The 21787-nt window shown below is 45.3% G+C and overlaps 1 protein-coding gene across 3 annotated transcripts; it reads right to left on the bottom strand.

Moving 5' to 3' along the window:
* Window positions 1–12795: 12795 nt before the first annotated feature.
* Window positions 12796–17844, bottom strand: Pdp2 (pyruvate dehyrogenase phosphatase catalytic subunit 2). 3 transcript variants are annotated; one of them, XM_010612170.3, is made up of 2 exons: window positions 17211–17844; window positions 12796–14971 (listed from the first exon to the last, which is right to left on the bottom strand). In XM_010612170.3, the coding sequence occupies exon 2, from the start codon at window positions 14933–14935 to the stop codon at window positions 13343–13345; it is 1593 nt and encodes a 530-aa protein (XP_010610472.1). In that variant the 5' UTR covers window positions 14936–14971; window positions 17211–17844; the 3' UTR covers window positions 12796–13342. The 3 variants fall into 3 exon arrangements, with proteins under 3 accessions (XP_010610472.1, XP_010610471.1, XP_033613874.1); XM_010612169.3 differs by lacking the exon at window positions 17211–17844 and adding an exon at window positions 17121–17196; XM_033757983.1 differs by lacking the exon at window positions 17211–17844 and adding an exon at window positions 15291–15606.
* Between the last annotated feature and the right edge of the window lie 3943 nt (window positions 17845–21787).

Below are 21787 nucleotides of genomic sequence, written 5' to 3'. Positions count from 1 at the left end.
AAAAAAAAAAAAAAAAAAAAAAAATCCATTCATTAATCTGCTTGTTTGGAATATTACAGAGAAAAGAGGGAAATAGTTATTACAGTAACTTTTTTTTTTTTTTTGTACCAGGGATTAAACTTGGGACCTTGTGCTTCTGAGGCAGGTGGTGGCACCACTGAGCTAAATCCTTGGCCCACTTTTTTTTTTTTTTTAAATCAGATTTGCTTCTAGCTCTTTTACTGAGCATAGCTCTTATGCTACTGGTTCCCTCCCCACACTCCCCACACATGTACACACCTGGTTTCAGCAGTTAAAAGCCCAAGTTATTGGGGTGCCCTGTATGTATCTGTGGGCTGCACCTCTAGGGACAATTCCTTCTAAAAATGGCCTTTGGGATCCATGACACCTTTCAGAATACATATGGTTATGGCTACTGTTTCTTCCATCCCCTCAAATGCCATAGGCCACTATCCCACAGGATTCCAAGGTCCCAGATTCTGAAAGTGAAGTTCTTGATTTAAATCCTTAAAAGCCCCTGCATCTAGATTCTAGAACTCTGACTTGAACCTGGGCTTGTTGCACCTTGACATATGAGAAAGAATTTTCTGGCTGTTTCGGTGCATAATGGATGCACCCATCATAACTGATGGATCATCGGGACAAATGGAGACAGCCTCCACTTTCTCGCCATTGTGTACATGTGTGTGGAAGTGTGGGCTAGGAAGAGGGATAGAATGTCAAGAGCCAGATTCTGGGACAGGGGAAGAAAGGCAATGTGTCTGAGCCAGGCCTTCCTCAGCACAGTCTGGTCATTTCCCAGCAGGGCAGCAAGGTCAGCTGGGGCTGGGTATCACATGTGCTACACTCACCCCAAATGGTTACTGAAAGAGGTGAGACTTCCTTGTTGCCCGAAGGACAAAAATAGTTCCCAGGTGATGGCCTGCAATCCATGCCCAGAACTGCCTGGGTTATTCTGAGAGTGACAGGCATGGGTCAGGCCAGGCCTCAGTCAGGTGGGACTGAGCTGGAAGTGGCATCCTCAGTCTGCAGGCACCTCGCCCTTTTGGAGATCCTGAATGGAGGTGGGGGACTAGAGCCACATGCTGGCGTGTCGGCTGGTCCTCGATAGGTGAGGTTCCAATCCTGACTCAGCTATATCATCTTAGGCAAACCATTTGGCATCTCTGAGTGTCAGCTTCCTTCTCAAATGATGGGTACACCGATCCCTGCTTTTCAGCATGACTGAGAGAATTAGATGAAGTTGACAGATGGCACTCAATAGATGTGTGAATTCCCACACATTTCAGAGCCTAGACCTAGTGTCCAGAGAGAGCAAAGGCCTTGGCTGAGCTGCTCAAAAGCAGAAAAGCCCCTTCCCCTCCAATTCTGAGGGAGCAGTTAGGCACAGAAGCACATTTCTGGAAGAGCTTGTGGGGATTTTCCAGGAACAATGCCTTCCAACTGCAGAATTCCATTCTCAGCACCGTTGCCTGGGGCCTGGGCTAGGAGAGGACGCTCCAGCTCATTCCAGTTCTGCCCAGTTTCTGCTCCCCAGCCACCAAGCCCAGGCCTTGGTGCCCTATGCCAGGTTCTCTGGCTGTGTGCTGTGGGGTCTGAAGGGTCTGAGGCTCCTGGCTCTCCCTTGAGGTCCTAGCATAGAACAGTGCTGAACTTACAGTCAGTCCTCTGCTGACCCCTTATCCCTTTTAGGAGTCTGCCCCTTTCTTCATCCAAGGTTTCTGAGAATTTTGCCTGGGCCGAGCCCCTGATCTCAGGTGAATTCCTATAAACAAGCTGGTATGATGGACACTGACTTGGGGACAGATGGCACCTGACTCATCCGGGGAGTAGAGCTGGCAAAGGCAGATACAGAGGGGAAGGGGAGATGTTTGGGACAACTGCCTGGGAAAAGCTCAGAAATGTGGCTGAGCTCAGGGATTGGGACACACTGCATTTTCCTCGAGGCAGTAGCCCTGGTTTGAGGTAGGCTTGGGGACACTGAGCTGGGGGCATGGGGTAGGGGGGCAGTGATCTGAACTGTTATGTACCGATCTGGAAGTGGACCCCAATCCTTTTCTAGCCCAGATCTCTTCCTTCCACAACTAACCCTAGCAGGGCTTTGGCCAGAAACAGCGGGAGGCCTCTCTGGGGAGGAACAGCTGGCTGATTGGTTCCCAAAACACACCAGATGTTAGAAGCAAAGCCCACAAGCCCAGCTCTCCTCTTCACAAGGTGACTGTCCTCCAGAATAAAATGTACTTTCTACTCAAACCAGTCACTGGGGACTGACAAGATAGCCAGGCTGTTGGAAGGAAAGAGCTTGTTGGATCCCAGCAGGGTACTGGGATGTTCCAATCCCACTCTGCCACTCTATCTCAAAATTTCAGTTCTATTCCACTCACTGTCAGCCTCGGCCATCGTCTCTATGCTGGGGAGGGACACAGGACCCCCTCCCCCCAGAGACTGGCGCCAAAGTTTATGAACCAGTACAGAAGTCTGTGAAAGCCATATGGGTGGAAAAAGTTACCCTATTCTAAATCAGCCAGCCTTCGGGTGATCTCATCCCCTTCCCAAGATAGTTCCACTCCCCTCCCCCACCCTCCAGCCAGGCCAATGGGGTAAATCACGAGGGAGCTTGGTGGAGTGTGTGTGAGGGCTGGGGGGAGGATTTCAACTTGGGGTCACACTGCACATTCTGTTGATCACCCCCACTTACAATATTTACAAATAACAGTTTTCTGTCAAATTCTAAAGGTCTGCCACCATTTGTTTTCTTTTCACAATCACTTTTAAAGTCTGCCAGGATGGATGTACCAGAATCTCTGTGTCCAGTCCCAGAGGAAGACGACATATCAACCTTCTTATAAACACCAGCGTCATGACCATTTTTGTTCAGATCCCCCGGTGTAGTTGTCAGGCCCACCGCCCCTCCCTCTCCCTCTGAAATAAGTTCTCACAGATGTTGGGTAGGAGGGCAGGCCTCACTGTGAGCCTGAGGAGTTCAGGGCATGCAAGCCAGAGGTGTTAGGCCCAGGACAGAGAGGGGGACTGGAGACCAGTTCAGGGATCTGCTGGGCCCTTCTGCTTTCTGGAGGCAGGCACCTGCTAGGCATCCACTTGCCCTTGCCCTCCCAACCAGAACCAAAGGCCAGATTGACCAGGACACAGAGAATGATCATACACAGGGTCTCCCCGACCCATGCTGGACTTGTATCCGCATAGTCACCACCCTAGGTGCATGCCAGGTCCCAGCAGGATGGGACCCCTCTCATTCCATGTAATTCACATCTTACCAAGGGCTCCCCCCAAATTTTTATAGAATGCATCTGTAGACCAACAGCTCACTCCTTCCTGAACTGCTGCCAGGCCTTTGGGGATGGGTGGAGCATATTCTTCTTATCAAATGGATAAATATTCAACAGAATTGCATGAGTACTAAAAGGAAGCTTTGGAGTCAGTCACTAGGGTTTGAGTCTCAGTCCTGTATTTACTAGTTTTGTGACACAAGGCACAACATTTTACCACTCCAGGCTCAGATTCTTCATCTGTAGAATGGGTTAGTAATACTTGCTTAGAGGGTTGTATGAAGATTAAATAATACCTGTAAAGTGCACAGCACAGCACCCGGCCAGAGTATGTGCTCAGAAATGTGGCCTAGTTTATTATCTTAAATTATCATAAGTCAACGCCCTCCTATATCCCTTTCCTGACTGAAAGTAGATCAGGGTGGCTGCCACTGAGTGCAAGAAGTAAAAGGTAAGTGGTAGCTCACACTTGGCCTTGCACATCAGGAAGGAATTGATATATTTTCCTGATTCTTTGCAAGTGGTAGAGCGTATTGGTAGCCAGGGATGAGAGGTTGTCACTGAAGCTTTTGTTTTGTTTTGTTTTGTTTGAAACAGGGTCTCACTATATGGTTCAGGCCGAACTTCAATTCAGTATGTAGTCCAGGCTGGCATCAAATTGGCAATCCTCCTGCCTCAGCCTCCTGAGTGCTGGGATTATGATCCTGTCTCAAAACAACAACAACAATAAAAACAGAACAAACAAAAAGTACAAAAGCCCGGAGCTCAATCTCTATTGAAAAAATGGTGAGGGGGCTGGGGATGTAGCTCAGTGATAGAACACATGTATGTATGAAGTCTTGCATTTAATCCCCAGAGCAAAAAAGCATTAAATTTCCAACATACACAAAAATAGAATAAATAGTATAACAAAGCTACTTGCATTATCACCAGTTATCAAGACTTTGCCATACTTTAACTTTGTCAATCCCAAAATCACTTTTTCTGTATTCTCTTGGTTACAAGCAAATCCTTGAGGTCAACCCAAATTCAAGATGAAGAGAATTAGATCTCAATGCTTCATAGGAATAGTGTCAAAGAATTTATGATTGTCCTTAAAACTACAAGTAGAAGATTCAAGGCTCAATCCCAGGAGTGACCAAGCACCTAGACCAATTCTTGGAAGGAACGACAACTTATGAAGGAGGACTGGGACCTCTTTGTTTTCTTCTAATATTTTATTTATTTAATTAGCAGTGATGGGGATTGAACCTAGGGCCTCATACATGCCAGGCAAACACCCTACCACTAAGCTACACCCTCACAAAGTCTCTGTTGCAGTCAGGGTTTACAAGGGAATAGATGTACTACAGGACACACCATTTATAGGATTATTTTATAATATTCACTCAAAAAGTCAAATGCAAAGGAGTACAAGAGATCTAACCACACACTAGAGACCCAAAGAATCCAGCCAAAGACTTGGATCCCACAACAATGTCCCACACAAGTCCACCTGTGCTCTGAAGGCCCAAAGGCCAGTGGTAGAAACCAGAAAGCCTGCACTGGTAGGGTGAAGGATTTGTGCTACCAGGCTGAGGGATCTACATTAGAGCCAGAAGTGATGCTCATGGTGAAGATCAAAGCTCCCCTGAAGAGAACAGCAGCCACTCCCAGTGATAGCGAGGACTGGAGCTCCTCCTCTGAGAACAGCCAAGTTTGCATCATGAAAACCAACTGGGACAAGCCTCTCCTTGAACAGCCCACAATCTTCCCCTCCAGTTCTCTTTTTATGCCATTAGCAACAATCCTCAGGTGGGTCTTCAATGCCCAGACCATGCTGATTCAGTTCAGCTGAGTGTTCCAAGTTGACTAATAGTTAATCCACTATAGTCCCTGGCACGATTCCTGGGGACCTAGAGGAGAGGAGAACCAGAATGCTGGTGCTGTCAAGGGGCCGACAGTGAATAGACAGGAGACATTTTAGGAAATGTGATGGAATATCCAGTATCATGAGAACTGGAAAAGACCTAGAAAGTCAGGAAGTCTTCCCAGGCCAAATGATGATCAGCAGAGTCAGGCATAATAAGCAGGAATAACCAAGAGGAGGTGAAAGATGGGGTGGCAGGTGTTCCTGTCAGAGGGAACAGCAAGGCCAAAGGCCTGGTTCGTTCTAGGAACATGGAGCTTTGTGTGACAGTTGGGCCCACATGCCTGGGGAGGAAGTAGAGGAAGTTAGGTAGGCCAGCCTAGAAAGGGTGAGTCTGAGCTCTCCCCTGAGTGTCATGGGGAACCATGGAAAAGTTCTGAGCAGAGGAGTAACTCAGTCAGATTTAACTGCGATATGATGGGGGCACTGACAGGGGCACAGTTGTCCTTTGAGGATGGGGGAGAATAAAGGTGGTTAGGATTATTCTTGTAGCTAGGACAGGAGGTAGGCAGGAGAGGATGGACCCTAAGGCTGCTCAGAGGGTATCTGAGGGAACTGGACATAGGGAGTGGGATTGAAAGGATGGGGTCTGAGGTATAGATCAGTCCACGAGAGAAAAGTCACAATGGGGGAGACTGGTCAAGGTGACAGCCACTCTCCCACCACCTGCAGACAACCACTGGCTCTGGCACAGCCTGAGTCCAGCAGCCCCTTCCCCACAAAATAGAACTATGTCATCACAAGACAGGGTCCTTCTGCCACTCCACCTCGTTTCCAACCCCAAGTATGTGCAGAGTGCTGTGAGGTCTCCTGAAGGATGTTGCAGGTTGCAGTCTCAGGGAGACCCAGCTCAGCCAAGGATCAGCCTCAGGGCTTCTCAGGAACACACTCCCCTCTTGCTAGCTGAGGCTGACAACAGTATGGCCAAATGGTGACACCTATAGGCAGCCTCTCACACTGCCTCACTCATTGTACCCTAAAGCAAAGGGCTCAGTGAGAGCGATTAATGTCCTCATCATGCCACTCTCAGGATTTAGCGACCGTGGCACCAGGCAGAGCTCCAAAGATGCCCAGCTCCTCCATTCCGCCATGCCAAGGCCTAGCTCAGGGTCAACAAACCCCCCTAACTCCCTAAGTGAATGTGGGCATACTCCTTTCCCACAAGCCTAGATACTTCCCCACCCACCGCACTGCTTTGTTCCAGACGTAGGGTCATCCCAGGGGCTCGCCAACCTTCTTCTCACAGGGCCCATGTCCTCACCTCCACCTTGCCATCCAGGCCAGTCCGGTGTCTTGAGCCCCAAGGGAGACTACAGAAGGGCCCTTGCCTCTCTTACAGTGATTCTTTTTTAGCTAATTGTTTCCATTCATCCACATCCATGGTCTTACTGAACCCACTTTGCCAACTTTCCTCACTTCTCTTTCACTTCCACACCACCACTCAGTTTTCCTCCTGAATTTCTGAACACCCTGCCTTTTGCTGCTTCTTCATCTGCTCCTCCCTTAATTGTCCATCCCTCCACCTATGCTATTATTATAGCTAGCTAAGTTAGCTAAAATATTACAGGCAGTCAGACAACGTTGAGCCCTCAAGTCAATGCAGAAGATATGAACATATTACAACTGTGGCTGGAGGAGCATTCGTTGAAGGCAGACTTGCCCTAGGGATAAACAACAGTGATTGATATCCTAAATGGGTATCAATCACTTTGCGTGGGGGACCAAACCTTCCTTGTCCACTCCTTGCTTTCCCATTTGATCTCTATTTAATCAATATTACCTAAGCAACTCTACTTGTAATCTTACTGGTTGACCATAGTTTTGTCCCACCTCATGCCCACCTTGTGATTTTCCATTGGACCAATATTACCTAAATGACCATAGTTGTAAACCTATTGACTGACTATAGTTTTGTCCCACCTTGTAGGCACCTCACTTCATGGATTTGTTCTATAAAACTCCCTTGAGAAGTGGGTGTGCGGGCAACCCACTTTCCGGGCCCCCTTCTGTCTCACTTATACAGAAGCTATCTTTCTCTTAATAAATATTTCCTACTCTTAACCTCCATTGTTCCTAGGATTCATTTTTTTATTTTAGAAAACATGAACTTGGTGTATCGAACACCTAGCAGGTTGGGAATTATAATATCCCCCTTATATTATTCGGTGGTCCATATATCATTCCTATATCATATACCCTATATCATTTTCATCCTCATGCACTTTTCAATCAGCCTTGGCATTCCTGGACAGGATGGGAGCCAGGCCTGAGGCTAAGGTATGGAGGCAGGGAGGAGATCCACAAAGAGAGCTGCCCCACAGCCCTGGTAACAACACCACAGGGAAATTGAGGGGTTCAGGCAGGACTCTCCACTTTGCTGATGAAGAGCAAGCCGTGTTCCAGCCTTTCCTGGGGTCACTACATGGTGTTTCTCACTTTCCCATGCCCCCCCTGAGGGGCACCCTCTTGCTCACCCAACCACATCTGAGTAACTACCCCACCACCTTCACTGTAACTTCACTGTCACTCTCACACCTATCTCCATGATGCCCCAGGAGCCCTGTCACCAGATACTGGACTGGACTGGACCCAACCCAGGCTTCAGTGCATGCACCCTTTTCCCTGAGCTGGCCCTTCTCAGTTCCCACTGTGGCCGGTGCTGTGGACCTCTCAGCCCCTTGGTAGGTGGGGCCAACCTGGACAGTTAGGCATGATTTGCTCCATGTTATTCATGGTTTGCCCAGGCTGGACAGAACAGCACCTCAGGGTAGACATTCTTTGTTTATCTGCTGCAGGGAGAATGGCTTTGGGCAAGTGAAGGCTTTTCGGAATGCTGGGCAAGAAGGGCAAAGTTGAGATGGGAGACAGTGTGGGTTCAGGAGCGGCCCTCTCTCCAAAGGCTACCTTTATTTTCCTGGCAGCGCAAGTCAGAACTGGCGCTCTGGCCTCTTCATCCCTGCTGTATCCACCAGGCCATTTTCTAGGCCAATACATGCTTGGGAAAAGCAGATAAGGTTAGGAGCAAAAGAGGCAAAAACAGAGGTCCATATAGGGTCACCTGTCCCGAGAGCCACTTGGAGGGTGAGCCACTTACAATCCGGAGTCAGCAGGCTGGGGACCACTTAAGGGCATTTAGTATCATCAAGTAGAATGTAAACAAAAATTCTACAAGCAAAAGGTGAAAAAAAATCTATAAATTCAGTTTTTTTCCTATCTGAGTAAAGAGTCCAAACAGTTCAATTTTTAAATTTTAATTTTACGGGCCAGGGATGTGGCTCAGTGGCACCACACCTGCCTGGCAAACACAAGGTCCTGAGTTTCATTCCTAGTAACCCCAAAACCTTTTTTAATTTTCCCATGTTCCCTCTATTTTATGTTTCAAAATTATGAAACACTGAAATATGTAAATATATGCAGCCTAACAGCCAAAGCAATATCAAGAGTTAATAGAACTCTATTCTCAACAATAGCCCCAAAAGAGCCTTTTAGCTTCCTTTCAGCACCATCAGCTTCTCCTCCCCAGCCCCTCTACGATGGACCAAAACTTTGCAAAAAGATTTTCCATGCACTGTTGTCCTTTTCTGAAAGCCCAATATTGGGATGTTGCCCTGAACTTCTTTCAAATCTCTGCCTTACCGTGGTGTCATAGCTGAATTTTCAACCTGAACCTGAGTTGCATGAAGTTAAAAGGGGGGGTGTGATAGCACTTCCTGTTATTATTAGATTCCTAACACTCCTCTTTCGCCATTTCCTCACAATTTGCTGAAGAAAAGATCAAAGGTTAGGGAAATGTTAATAACCCTGATTTGCACATTATACAATGTATAGATATACTGAATCTTCACATTATACCCCATAAATATGTACATTATATGCCAATTAAAAAAAACAAAAAAACAAAAAACAAAGAACTTCGAGGCCCAGCTTAACCATCCTAGCCTACACTAAAGCATCAGCGACTTAACATTTGTATTTTTGTTTTTTGTAGTACCTGGGATTAAACCCAGTGCCTTCACACTAAGCTACATCTTGTCATTTATTATCTTTTTTTCAGGCTAGGTCTCCATTCAAAAACAAACAAAAAACTGCAATAGTCCTAATAACTAAGCTATTCCTCCCTAGGTATAATGTGAGTGGGTAGTTAGTGCGGGTGGCTGAGGTGGAGTTTTCAGTTCTGTTGAGGTAGATTCCAAGACTTTTTGCCCAAAGCTGGCTTGACATTTACAATTGACACAAATACTGGTTTTACAAGTTGCGTTTTTGTTTGGTACCAGGAATAGAACTCAGGGCCTCACACTTGCCACGTAGGCACTTCACTGCTGAGCTACATTCCCAGCCTAAGTTGGTTTTAAAAGTTCAGTTAAAAAATATGAAATCCCAGCAAGCCTTGGCCCTGAGTGTCCAGAGACCCTCACTTCAAAAGCTTTCACCTCTTCTTCTCAGGTCCTCACACACATAGTTAACATAAATGAGGATTTCCTGTGTGCTCAGCAGCCCTCCAAAATTTATAGAGTACTATCTTCTCTTTTGGGTGGACTCTCAAACTAAACTCTTCCTTGGATAGATAAATGGGGTGAAACCAAAGATGGCTCCACCTAGTGTCCCGAGGGCTAGAAAAATTAGTATTCACACCAAAGAAAACCAAATTTCATTTTGCTTCTTTTATTTACAAGTTTTAAATATCTCTAACAGTTAGAAAATTGGTATCAATTATGAACACTGGTGTACAGTTTAAAACACAAATGCCAGTAATTATTAAAGAACATGGTTAATAATTATTCCAAGAAAACGCTTGATAAGTATTTTCCAGAAGGCAAGTTAGACAGCAGGTGCCCAAGAAGGCAAGGACAGAGCCCCGTCAGCCCAGGGTCAGTTATACAGCAGCCCCAACATGCGTTCCCCTCAGGTCATGCACGTGGAAGCTTGCATCACTAGCTCTGACACCAGCCTGGATCTCCAGCTCCAAAGGTACCCAGTGCATTCATTTTGTTCCACAAGTGTAACACTTCACAGACAAATGAACCACTTTATGAAGTGAGGATGGCTCAGTTCCAGGATATTCTGCTTAACCTGGGAATCAAGGCTTTCCCAGAGCTGTCAAAAGAAAATAGGTCTGATGGACAAGAGTTAAGCCAGACTCATTCTAAACAATTATTTTGGGTTTTTTTTTTCTTTTTGCGGGGAGTGCTTCACATACTTACACTCTTCTTTAACTAGTTCTCAAGCTGTTTATATTTATTTATGTGTAAAAGATGCCAACTCAATTATGTCCCAACCGCAATTTACCCAGTATACCTAATACTAGAGATCTTTTAGGTACTAGGAGAAATGCTTATATATTAAGATACTTCAAACTTACATTTTAATTATAATAAATTAGCTTTTATGTTACAAACAACATCTCAGAAAGGCAAGTCTTAGTAATTTGACCTAGTATATTTGAAATTAGAATACCATCTGGAATACCAGAGCTGTATTATTTATATATATATAAAATATCTAAATTATGCCAATATTATCAGTTTCTTACCTAAAATCATAAATACATAATTTTAAGCTCCAAAGCACACTTCAAAAGTTATTATTATACAATATTAAACGGTCAATCTCCTTTTTAAAATTCATTTAAGTAGTCTCAAAATTGAACCCTCTATAAAAGTAATGATGAGTGCCTTGGAAGATCTGATAAGAAGCACTAACCTTCTTTCCAACTGCAATGTCCCAAGCAGTAGCCCATGTATGCTTCAGGAAGGCCACTGAGAAAGAACCATGGTCAGCGAGAAAGACAGACGGGGTTAAACCAGAAAGCAATGCTACCTGGAGCACTCATGGGAAGAGCTAGGAGGTTTTACAGGGAAAAAAAGCATCCAACAAACAAGGCTTTCTTCTCTCTCAATATACCAACAACAAAGCAGGAAATCTATTAGGCAGAGAAAAACCAGATGTGCTTGCAGACATGAGTGGGAGGTCTGTTCTCTCAGCTGCTGCACAAGTTACTGAATTGCATACATTTGTGACCCATGCCAGGCTCCAAAGGTACTCCGGGGTTTAACTGGCATGAAAAGCAAAAGGACAGGAAATGTCAGTCAAGTAGAGTCCTCATTTTCATCGGCTAACCTTTATACTAAACCATTAAAAGAATGGTAGTAATTCACAGTCTGAGTTAAAGTCTAAGAGATCAGAAGGAATAGCAATGGTTTCAGAAAAAATGGGCCAGGGTTTATTTATATACCCAAGGGTTGTTTTGTTTTGTTGAGACAGGTCTTGCTACGCAGCTCAGGCTGGTCTCAAACTTGAGATACACCTGCCTCAGCCTCAATCTGAGTGCTGGGATTACAGGCTGGTGCGGCTACACCCTTCTCCAAGAGAAACTTCTTAAATGAAGCCACATCACTAAACAGGTAAACTGGAAAATGTACAGAGAAACATCCCCAAAATAGACATCCCAACTTTTGACTGAATTTCATCTGGGACAGACAAAAATAAGGAAGCCAAACCTAGTTATTTGCTTTTTCTTTCCAATGGATGGTATGAGGGGGTGACAGGAGAGAGATCAACTAATGTTCAATTATACTGAAGAATCTGCTTGATTTGGCACAGAAAACTAAATCTGTGTGTTCAGGGACTGTATCTGTGTTTCCATTTAGGGACACATATCCTGTTGTTCAAATGCCATAGCCAGTTATGAGAAAAGAAAATTCATCCCCCAAAAAGGATCCATGTGGGTTAATTTTTAAGTAAATACAAAGACTTTACAAACCATGGAAACCATTACAAGCTACATATTTATTTTTGCCTCAACTCCTATACTAAATATGGTCTAATTCCTAAGGAGTAGCAACAGCAATTTATCAGTCTTGGGCAGGTGTCCATCTGATAAGCCTCAATCCTCCCACCTCCCCACTGCCTCTCAGGATGCAAACAGAACCTTGGCTACTGGCTGTTCTCCTTAGACCCTTCAAGTTTTCACATCTCTTAAGTTTGAGCTGAATTTTAAATCCACAAACCACTGAAGAAGACTGTCTTGCCTAAATGTCCATCATAACCACCACATATGATCACACTGTCCCCTTTTCTGTAACCATTTGAAGAGAGTAGGTAAAGTACTCAGATACTAGTTAGTACTGCATGGTTAGCAGCTGCAAGGTAAGGATGGACAGCATAGCAGAGGTAGGATTACGTTAGAAGGAAATCACAAAGAATGTTTAAGAGATATAATCAGAAAGGATAAAAAACGATGAATAACCCTCTAGGGGCTAAGGCGGAGTGGGGTGGGGCATTTTACTAATGTACAAGAAAGACCAGGAGTTAAGAATTAGACATAAATTTACTCCTAGTATGGCTCAAAGTTTTATGGGTGGAATTCAGTGGAGGGGGCCAAATGTTGCATAAGTAAATTCAGCTGGTCCAGGGACATGGCCCTTCTCACCCTCAGCTGAAAAACATCTTGTCCCAAACATGCTTACAGGAGGCCTGTTTGCAAATTTGAGAATTCAAGCTTTTTGTTTTGCTTTTGTAAGGCTGGGGATTAAACTCGGTATTTACACAGGCTAGGAAGAAAAGCCCTCTATCACTGAGTTACATCTCCAGCCCAAGGATTCAGGCTTTTGCTTTTGTTTTTATTCCAGTTATTTATTTTTTAAGGATTCAGTTTTTAAATGAACTAAAAGATCTAGAATGCAGTATTACAGAATAGTCCAAAAAATTTAAAATGTTGCATAGAAAAGTGTTCTGTAATATGCTCTCTAAACCTAGGCCTTAGTAATTAACAAAACAAAACTTCATTATCTAGAAGTGCATGATTATGAATTCAGATCAAATTTGCAGATTCTTGCAGCTGGACCTCAGAAGATCCTGAAGTTCTTTATTCTTAGGATCATGATTAAATGTACCTTTTAAAAGCTCCAGATGACACAGTTCAATTTTCTTTATAAAGGGCTTAGGCTACAAGAACCCAAGCCAATTCTATGAACTTTTTTTTTTCCTCCCCTCTGCCCTGAACAGTTGACCAGTACACACAGGGGCAAAAAGTCACTGTTACAGCTTTTAAACCTAGGCTGTTTTGTTTCCTTCTCCTGTTAGTCAATTTTTCAGCAAGCTGTCTATCTGCCTGTCCTTTTAACAGCCAGGCTTGAATAGCTCACTCCTAATCTACCTTATAAGATGCATCAATTGACTGTGAGTTAAAATACACTACAGTGACAGTAATATCATCCCTGTACATCCTTGCCAAGTCCTCTGGCAATGTCAGCATTGCTGCCAGCCGCTCTGGCTCCATTTCCCCATATTCGTTGCTTCCAATGGCATGTCTGATCAGATGTGTGGCTGCATTTTGGTCAGCTGCGTGGAGGCCACTGGCTTTCCTCTGCAGCAGCAGACTCTGCATGAGGCCCAGGTTTGTAGGTCTTGGGGTCAGGTCTGGCTTGTGGCGACCCGCCTCAGACAGGTACCCCACTACCAGCCTCACCACATCTTCATTCCCTAACATGTCCCACAGGCCATCTGAGGCCAGCACAAGGAACTTATCCTGGGGCCTCAGCCTGTGGTATGTAACCTCAGGCTTGGCAGTTAGGTAGGGTGGTGTATAGTAGTGTGAGGGGGTGAACTGATAAATGTTGAGGGCCTCAGTATCAAAGCCCCTTTCTAGGACATTGCGCTGCAGCTCTTTACTCCACTTCAGCTGGACATCTCCAAAGGCCCTGCAGGGCATAAGGACACCCAGCAGCCTGTCATCCATGATGATTGTCCTGTTCTCTGACTCAGGGTGCTCCCTCTTAAGCCGAGAGAGCTCAGCTTCATTCCAGGCATTGTGGTCACGGGTGAGAGGTAGACAAGACCACATGCCATTGTCCTCTTGGACACCAAGGATGGCCCGGCAGTCACCAGCATTTGCCACATGCAAGTGAACTCCACTGATGTGAGCCATGCAAGCTGTTGCCCCAGAAAAAGCAACCTGGAGTGACAGATTCTTTGTTACCTCATCTTCCAAGGGAGCTTGGACTTCCAGTGAGATGTCAGAATCCAGTCTCTGGAAGGAGTACATCAGTGCTTCCTCAATACTCAGACCCATTTCCATGTGCAGGTCAAGCAATTCCTGCCAATAGACACGCAGGTGGTCAAGATGCACTGATGTGACATCCTTGTAGATACTGTCCCCTGGGTGCTTGAGCCACTGCAGGATAGGCAACAAGGGCTTCATGTTTTCCATTGCTCCCTCCATCTGCTCCAAGGTCTGGTGGGACATCAGGGACACTGCCACATAGTAGAAGAGCCTCTCACTCACTGCTTGTGCACATGCATGACCACCATGTCCATCAAAGATGCCAAACATCAGCCCGCTGGTCTGCAGGCAGGAGGCTACTCCTCGACGGTCTTCCACTGGGGAATTTGCAGCCAACTGGTTGCTTTCAAACTGCAACACAGAACGCGGGACTTTGCTGTCTAAATCAAGAATCTTGTAGGTTGATTCACCAGCTCGAAGCACTGCATTTACCTGCTCAGGGCTGAGTTGCAGGTGGAAATCCTCTTCCTCTGTTGATGTGTGTCTGTAGGCTTTCTGCAGAGTGAAGGCACCACATAGTGAACTGTTTCGTAAGGTAGGTGATGCCCAGGAAAAGAGCCTCCATTTGGATTGATTCCTTTTTGAGACACACCTTGAGTATAAGTGTCTGCCACCTTGTAATGTGGTAACGCAACTTCTTGCAGAAGTTAAGATCCAGTAGGACACAGTACTTGACATTCTGAGACTATGCCAGCAAATGAGGATTTGTTAAACCTGAAAATTGAAGAGTTTTAAAAAGTTTCAAAATTTAAATTTCTTAAAAATACTGATTTCTGAAACATTTGCTAATATCCAGAACAAAAGTGATTTAAACAATTTAAAAGAATTGAGTAAACTTAAAATACTATGTAAATAACCTTATTCACTATTTCACATAAACACATTCCAGAAATTTTGGAAAACAAAAATGTGTATATGCTTGGCTCGTACAGAATCACTGAAGGCCCTATATGTTTCTTCTAGCTGACCCAGGGCCCAGGATGGCATTTTTCTCTTTCCCAAATCCTTTCTCTTATGACAGCCTAATACCTACCTCCCACGTTCACAATCTCTCCAGCAGACTACAAGTGTTCAGCTGCTTTCCCAACAGTGCACAAGCTTCGTGAAAATGGGAACTGTAGCTTCCTTGCCAACAACTCTCCAATGTCCAGCCCTGTACCTGGCAAAATTAGCTAAATGTGCCATTTTCAGAAGTCTAGTACCACACTAGGTGCAACACTAGCTGACTACCGTGTACACTGTATGTACATGTATACAATGCACATATACTTCACCAGTCTGATCTCCAGCTATGCATTGATGGGATGGGAATAATATCAGTCTTATAAGGTTTTGTAAGAATTTCATAAAATATGATCTTTCTGATTAAAAAAAGTATATTCCTCCATTCTGTACATATTTTTATATTGTACTTACAACTTTGAATCTGGTTTTGCTGTTAAGAACTTTTTGGGGGGATAAATACATTTATAAGATACATAATATACCATTTCTGCATAAACAATCTCAATTTACTTATCTGTCCTCTACTTCTGGGGATTTAAAGGTTCTTTCCCCTTACCAGCTCTTTATAAAACACCACACTCCAGCCGGGCGTGGTGGCACACGCGTAAAATCCGTATTAAAAAAAGTATATTCCTCCATTCTGTACATATTTTTATATTGTACTTACAACTTTGAATCTGGTTTTGCTGTTAAGAACTTTTTGGGGGGATAAATACATTTATAAGATACATAATATACCATTTCTGCATAAACAATCTCAATTTACTTATCTGTCCTCTACTTCTGGGGATTTAAAGGTTCTTTCCCCTTACCAGCTCTTTATAAAACACCACACTCCAGCCGGGCGTGGTGGCACACGCCTGTAATCCCAGCACTCGGGAGGCTGAGGCAGGAGGATCGCTGGGAGTTCAAGACCAGCCTGGGCTACATAGTGAGTCCCAGGTCAGACTCAACTACATAGTGAGACGCTGTCTCAAAAAACCAAAAAAATCACCAAACTCCATGGTCTTATGCAACAACCTTTTCCTTGCTTAGGTTTTAACCTACTTATTTCTCAAACAGGGAATCCCTAGGTCAAAGCATGTAGATTTGTACTGCCAAACTGATTTACAAAATGTTTACAGTTGCTTCCACAAAGGCATGAAAGAAAGTTTCCTTGTACCTTCACTACCCTCTCGTAGTTCTCCTTGGAAAGAAAGAAAAGAAAGAGAAGGAAAGAGGGGAAAGGACAGAAAAGGGAGGGGAGGGGAGAAAGGTTGTCCTATTATAATTAGCTCTATCCAGAACCTTGCAAAGGGGGCGTTTCTTACAAGTTTCAAGGTTTCATTTATGAATCCTACCCTCCCCCTAGTTGTCTGTGGGGATCTCGAGAGCTCCCAGCACCAAGGACTGTCCTTCCCCTCCCGGCTGAGCTTGGGGCAGGAGAGGTCATTCAGAGGCGCTTAGGGTTTAGACACTGCGAGCGGCGGCGTGACTCGAGACCATGAGCCTCAGCCCGGACTCAAACAACAAAAACAGGCCTGAATTTCAAGTTTCGGACCACAGCTTCCTAAGCAAGCCCACGGGCTTCGGAGTCTGCCAAACCCGACTTCCTCCAGACCGCCGCGTCCCAGCCGGGCAACCGGATAGGCGTTTGCGAGCTCGGCTTCCCAGGCTGTAAAACGGGAATTCCGCGGGGATGCCGCGCTCATGGAGCGCTCAGAGATAAAGCAACTAATAAGCGGGCTCCTGGGAACGCAGCAGAGTCCTCCGCCAGCCGGCGGGCCCACGTGGCGCGTGCGAGCCAGTGGGGTGACAGCTGGGGACCCACTTGTCCCGCCCTCTCGCGTCACCTCATCTCCGCTCTCCGCCCCATCACCTGAGCCGAGCAGCGCGTCGAGGACAGCCAAGCGCCGGCAACCAGGCAGTGAAAGTGGCGGCCACATCCTCGGCTCGTCTCCTTGCTTACCCTGGACCCTCGCCCTCTTCTCGCCGCTGCCAGCAGATCCGACCCTCAGTCTCTGGGCTGCGCAGAGCGCCGTAACCGCCTCCACCGGCTTCTCGCTTACCCCAGTAAGGCCCCTATTCAAGAACAAGTTCCAGGGGGAAAGCGCCTTCCTATCATCGCTGATTGGCTTATATTCGGAGGCGGGCCCTTGACCGGCTGGAGTATTGACCAATGGATAAAGAGAAAAAGGAGACGCAGAGAGGCGGGATTGGGCGGCCCAGGGGACTGACTGCAAGCGCCCGGCCGCCGGAGCAGGCGGTCACGAGGCTGACTTCCTAGCTGATAGGTCGCCACACCTTAAACACCCCAACACTAGCGGCTTCTCTAGTTCCTTACTGTGAATACGGCTTGCTCTAGATTTCTCTGTCAACCACTCCAGACCCCTCTCCTAAATGCCAAACCCGTTGACATCCTACAGGTTCCTTAAACATAACTTGTCCTGAACTAATTTTCCCGCCAAACCTGCTCTTCCTCCTCTCCTTCCCTTGCCCAGAATGGCTTCACCATCTGACCAGAGAGATCCAAATCTAAAGATTTGGGAGAGCCTGGTGTAGTGCATGACTGTAGACCCAGCACTCTGGGAGGCTGAAGAAGGACTGCAAATTTGACTCCACCCTGGGCAGTTTAGCAATTTAATACGACCCTGTCTCAAAATTAAAAATCAAAGACCGGGCGTGGTGGTGCACGCCTGTAATCCCAGCACTCGGGAGGCTGAGGCAGGAGGATCGCTGGGAGTTCGAGACCAGCCTGGGCTACAGAGTGAGTTCCACGTCAGTCTCAACTACATAGTGAGACCCTGTCTTAAAAACAACAACAATAAAAATCAAAACGGGGCTGGGGATGTGGCTCAGTGAGAAGGCAGCACACAGGGAGAGATACAGAAGTCATCTTGATACTGCCTTCTCCTCTCTCTAGTCAGTTGTCGGATCCTGTCAACCCAGCCTCCTAAGTACTTCCTCTGCCATCTGTCTGCCTCCTACTCTGCCGCCCGATTCCTCATCCACCACCTGACCTCCCTACTATCAACTTTGGTTTGGTCCTAACCAAACTTTCCTCTACAGAGCAGTCAAGTTGACCTTTCAAAATCTAAAGTTCCTGCTCTAAAGTCTTCACTGGCTCCCAGCCAACCACTGCCTTGAACTCACGATTACATTGGCCCATCACTGATAAATACCACAGCTCATTAGCAGTTAGTAGGTCGGTAAAGGCGGAGAACTTAAACATTCCCTCCATTCCTTCTGGTTTATGGTACTCCCTGCAGAGACTGTAAAATTCCAATCGTGATTATTTTAATAGGTCTCTTCTGTGTAAGTCAATTAGAATCCTTCCTCTGAGGCACAGAAAAATGAGACAAGCAGAAAAGGCCCCTTAGATCCCTGAGGATGTGGTCTTCCGGAAGGAAGACGCACTGGCTTACCTGGGGAGCCTTGCTGCCAGCTGACCTGCACCCAAGGTCTCTTCTGCAGTAAAACTGCTCATGTTAGACCTGCCCTGATATTTATACTGTCACTCACCCTTCGCCCTTTCCGGAAGTTCTAAATCAGGATTTAAAACATCTCTCTTCCTGGATAGTGAGGGGGCTGTTTCAGACCCACATGAAAAAGAACTCTAACCAGATGTGGTGGCACAGGCTGTAATTCCAGATATTTAGAAGTCTGAGGCTGGAGTATCCTAAGTTTGAGGCCAATCTGGGCAACAATGCAAAACCCTGTCTCAAAAAACCAAAAAGAACTGGGGGTCTAGCTCAGCAGTGGAGCATTTACTTAGCATGCTTAAGGCCCTGGGTTGAATCTCCGGTATCACAATAACATAACAAGACAAAACAAATACCTCGAAATAAATAGATGTGGCTCTAAAGTTATATGCAAGGGATCCCATTTGTGATAAGCACTAAGAAATGCTGGATGCTGGGATCTGGGGAGAGCACTTACCTAATACCTACAAGGGTGTGGTTTGATCCCCAACACTGCAAAAGTTAAAAAGTAAAAGAAAAAGTAGATATGAGAGAACTGGGAAGCATACTGTTTTGTTTCTGGGTTTTTGGTTTAGTTTGGAGTTTTGGTGGGTTTCTTTGTTCATTTTTTGTTTTTGTATTAAGAGTTCATTTGAGGTTACAGGTTAACCTTCAGTTCTTCAGGACATAGCCTGCAGAGTTTAATTGCTCCATCTGCAGGCATCTGCCCAAACAATGTGACAGGCCCAGGGATGACCCCTAGTACTGCTTTCCTGAGAAAAATTACATCACTCTACTAAGTCTGAAACCACAGAGATTTTTCCAGTTACCACATACTCTCTACTTCCAAAGTAGAAATGCACCCTCAAGAATACTGTATGTGCCAGAACTTTCACTTACAAGCTGTAACCAGTCCTTTTGGTGTTGAACACTGTAATCCCAGCACTCAGGAGGCTAAGGAAGGAAGATTACAAGCTTGATCCCAGTCTGGGCTACATAATAAGTTCAAGACTAGCCTGGGCTACATAAGAGAGAGCCTATCTAAAAACAAACAAGAAAACCTCAATAAGCCACTTAGGTCTTATGAGACAAAAAAGGGGGGGGGAATATAACTCAACTGGAGTTTTTGGTGAAAATATGTAAAACTATTCAGCCGCACTCAAACAGATAATTGTGAATTAAAGTGAATTATGGATCTATGTTTTTCTTGTGATGCTGGAACTCAGGGACTCATTCATGCCAGGCAAACATTCTACCACCGAGCCACATCCCCAGCCCTGAGCTACTGATGTTTGTCCATGAATCTAGTGAAGATTAAAACAAGATTAGATGTGTAATGTTGATGGGTGGGCATTCCATCTCAGTGGGTATAAATGTAAATTAAGGCATACCTCTAACTGACTAATACCATAACTTTCAATTTATCCTAAAGGGGGAAAAGTAAACATTACACGTTTTCTTCAACAAACACATTCTTCCACATTGTACAACTTGTCAAATCAGAAAGGAAAAAAAAAAATCTTGCATTTTAAAAAGAGCTAGAAGAGTGACTAGAGTAGGGAGAGGGATCTTTTGAATGATTCTGGCAAAGTTCCCTTATTCTTTAGCTATGCAAACAAGATGTTATGGTTTATATTTAGATGTCTCCCCCTCCCCCAAAATCTTTGGGAGCTCACAGGTGAGGCTTTTGGGAGGTTATTGGATCATGGAGACCAGATACTCACCAATGGACTAATCTACTGATGAGTTTATAGCTAAATTTAATGTTGGAAGGTGAACCCTGGTACAAAGAGGTGTGCCACTGGGGACATGGCCTGAAGGTTATATGAGTATCTCACTTCCTCTTCCTTGATCGCTCTACTCCCTAACTTGCTATGAGCTGTTTCTCTTTTGCCATGTCCCTCAGCCATCCTATCCTGCCTTGGAACCACCAGACTTTGGACTCAAACCTCTACAAACTGTGAGCCAAAATAAACCTCTCTTCCTTTAATTTGCAGTTGATGAGCTACTGTAACCTAGTGATGAGAAAAGTAACTAAGACACAAAATGGAATATTAGGAAAGCCAGATTTGAGGGTGATCTTGTGTCAGGAAGACCGGAGATGATGGTAGCCAGTCTCTTTATATTGAAACTGCAATCTCCAGCCTGGTAACTAGGAGATTTTGTAAAAACTTTGGGTGTCAGGCTGAGGATTTAGCTCGGTGGCACTGCTCCTGCCTCCCAAGTACAAGGTCCTAAGTTCGATCCCTGGTACAAAAACAAAACTAAACAAACAACACTTTAGGTGTCTTTGTGCCTTACCAATAAGCAGAAGAATTTGTCTTTGCAGTGGTTTTGTGGTGTCCCAACTACCCAGAGCATCTGAATAAACCCAGAGTCTTGCTGGTTGCATATATCTATGCCCTCTGCAGATACCTCTACCCAGATAAAGTGGTTTGACTTCACTGTGTAGCCACCCAGGTGATTTTTCCTAGCACTAGCCTCTCTTGAATTGACACATACACAGGTATACACACACACATCCCACCAAGCGCCTTTCCTTCAGAAGGAGTGATTGCCAATCCCTGCCCTTGTGCTAGTCACAAAATGTTCAGGAATTTTGAAAAAATACAAGTCCTGCCTCAGTCCCTGTGATAGTGTGGGTCTAACATGTCCTCCAAGCCAGTTGTAGTGGCACACGCCTGTCATCCTAGCACTCCAAGGGCAAGCAGGAGGATTGCCACAAATTTGAGGCCAGCCTGGACGCATAGCGACCTCGAGGGCAGTCTGAATTACATAGTGAGATCCTGTTTCTAAATAAATAAATAAAGTCCACCAAAGGTTTTGTGGTGGGGCTTGGTTGCCAGCTTTCAGAAGGTGATTAGATGAGAAGGGTTCTACCTTTCTCAGTGGATTAATCTATTGGTGGTTTAATAATTTGATAGGTGGTGAAAGAAACTCAGGAGGGGAGGCCTATGTGAAGGGAGTGGGCCATGCCCTGCCTCTTGGGCTTTCTCTCTCTGCTTCTTTCTGGAGAGGGAATCCAACCCAGGGACTCTATTGCTGGGCTATCTCCAGCTTTTCTCTCTCGCTCTCCTCTTTTTTT

This window comes from Fukomys damarensis, unplaced genomic scaffold (genome assembly GCF_012274545.1).
Source record: "Fukomys damarensis isolate Sample0158 unplaced genomic scaffold, DMR_v1.0_HiC HiC_scaffold_32, whole genome shotgun sequence".
Lineage (NCBI taxonomy): Eukaryota > Metazoa > Chordata > Mammalia > Rodentia > Bathyergidae > Fukomys > Fukomys damarensis.
This window is presented reverse-complemented; position numbering and strand designations above follow the sequence as displayed.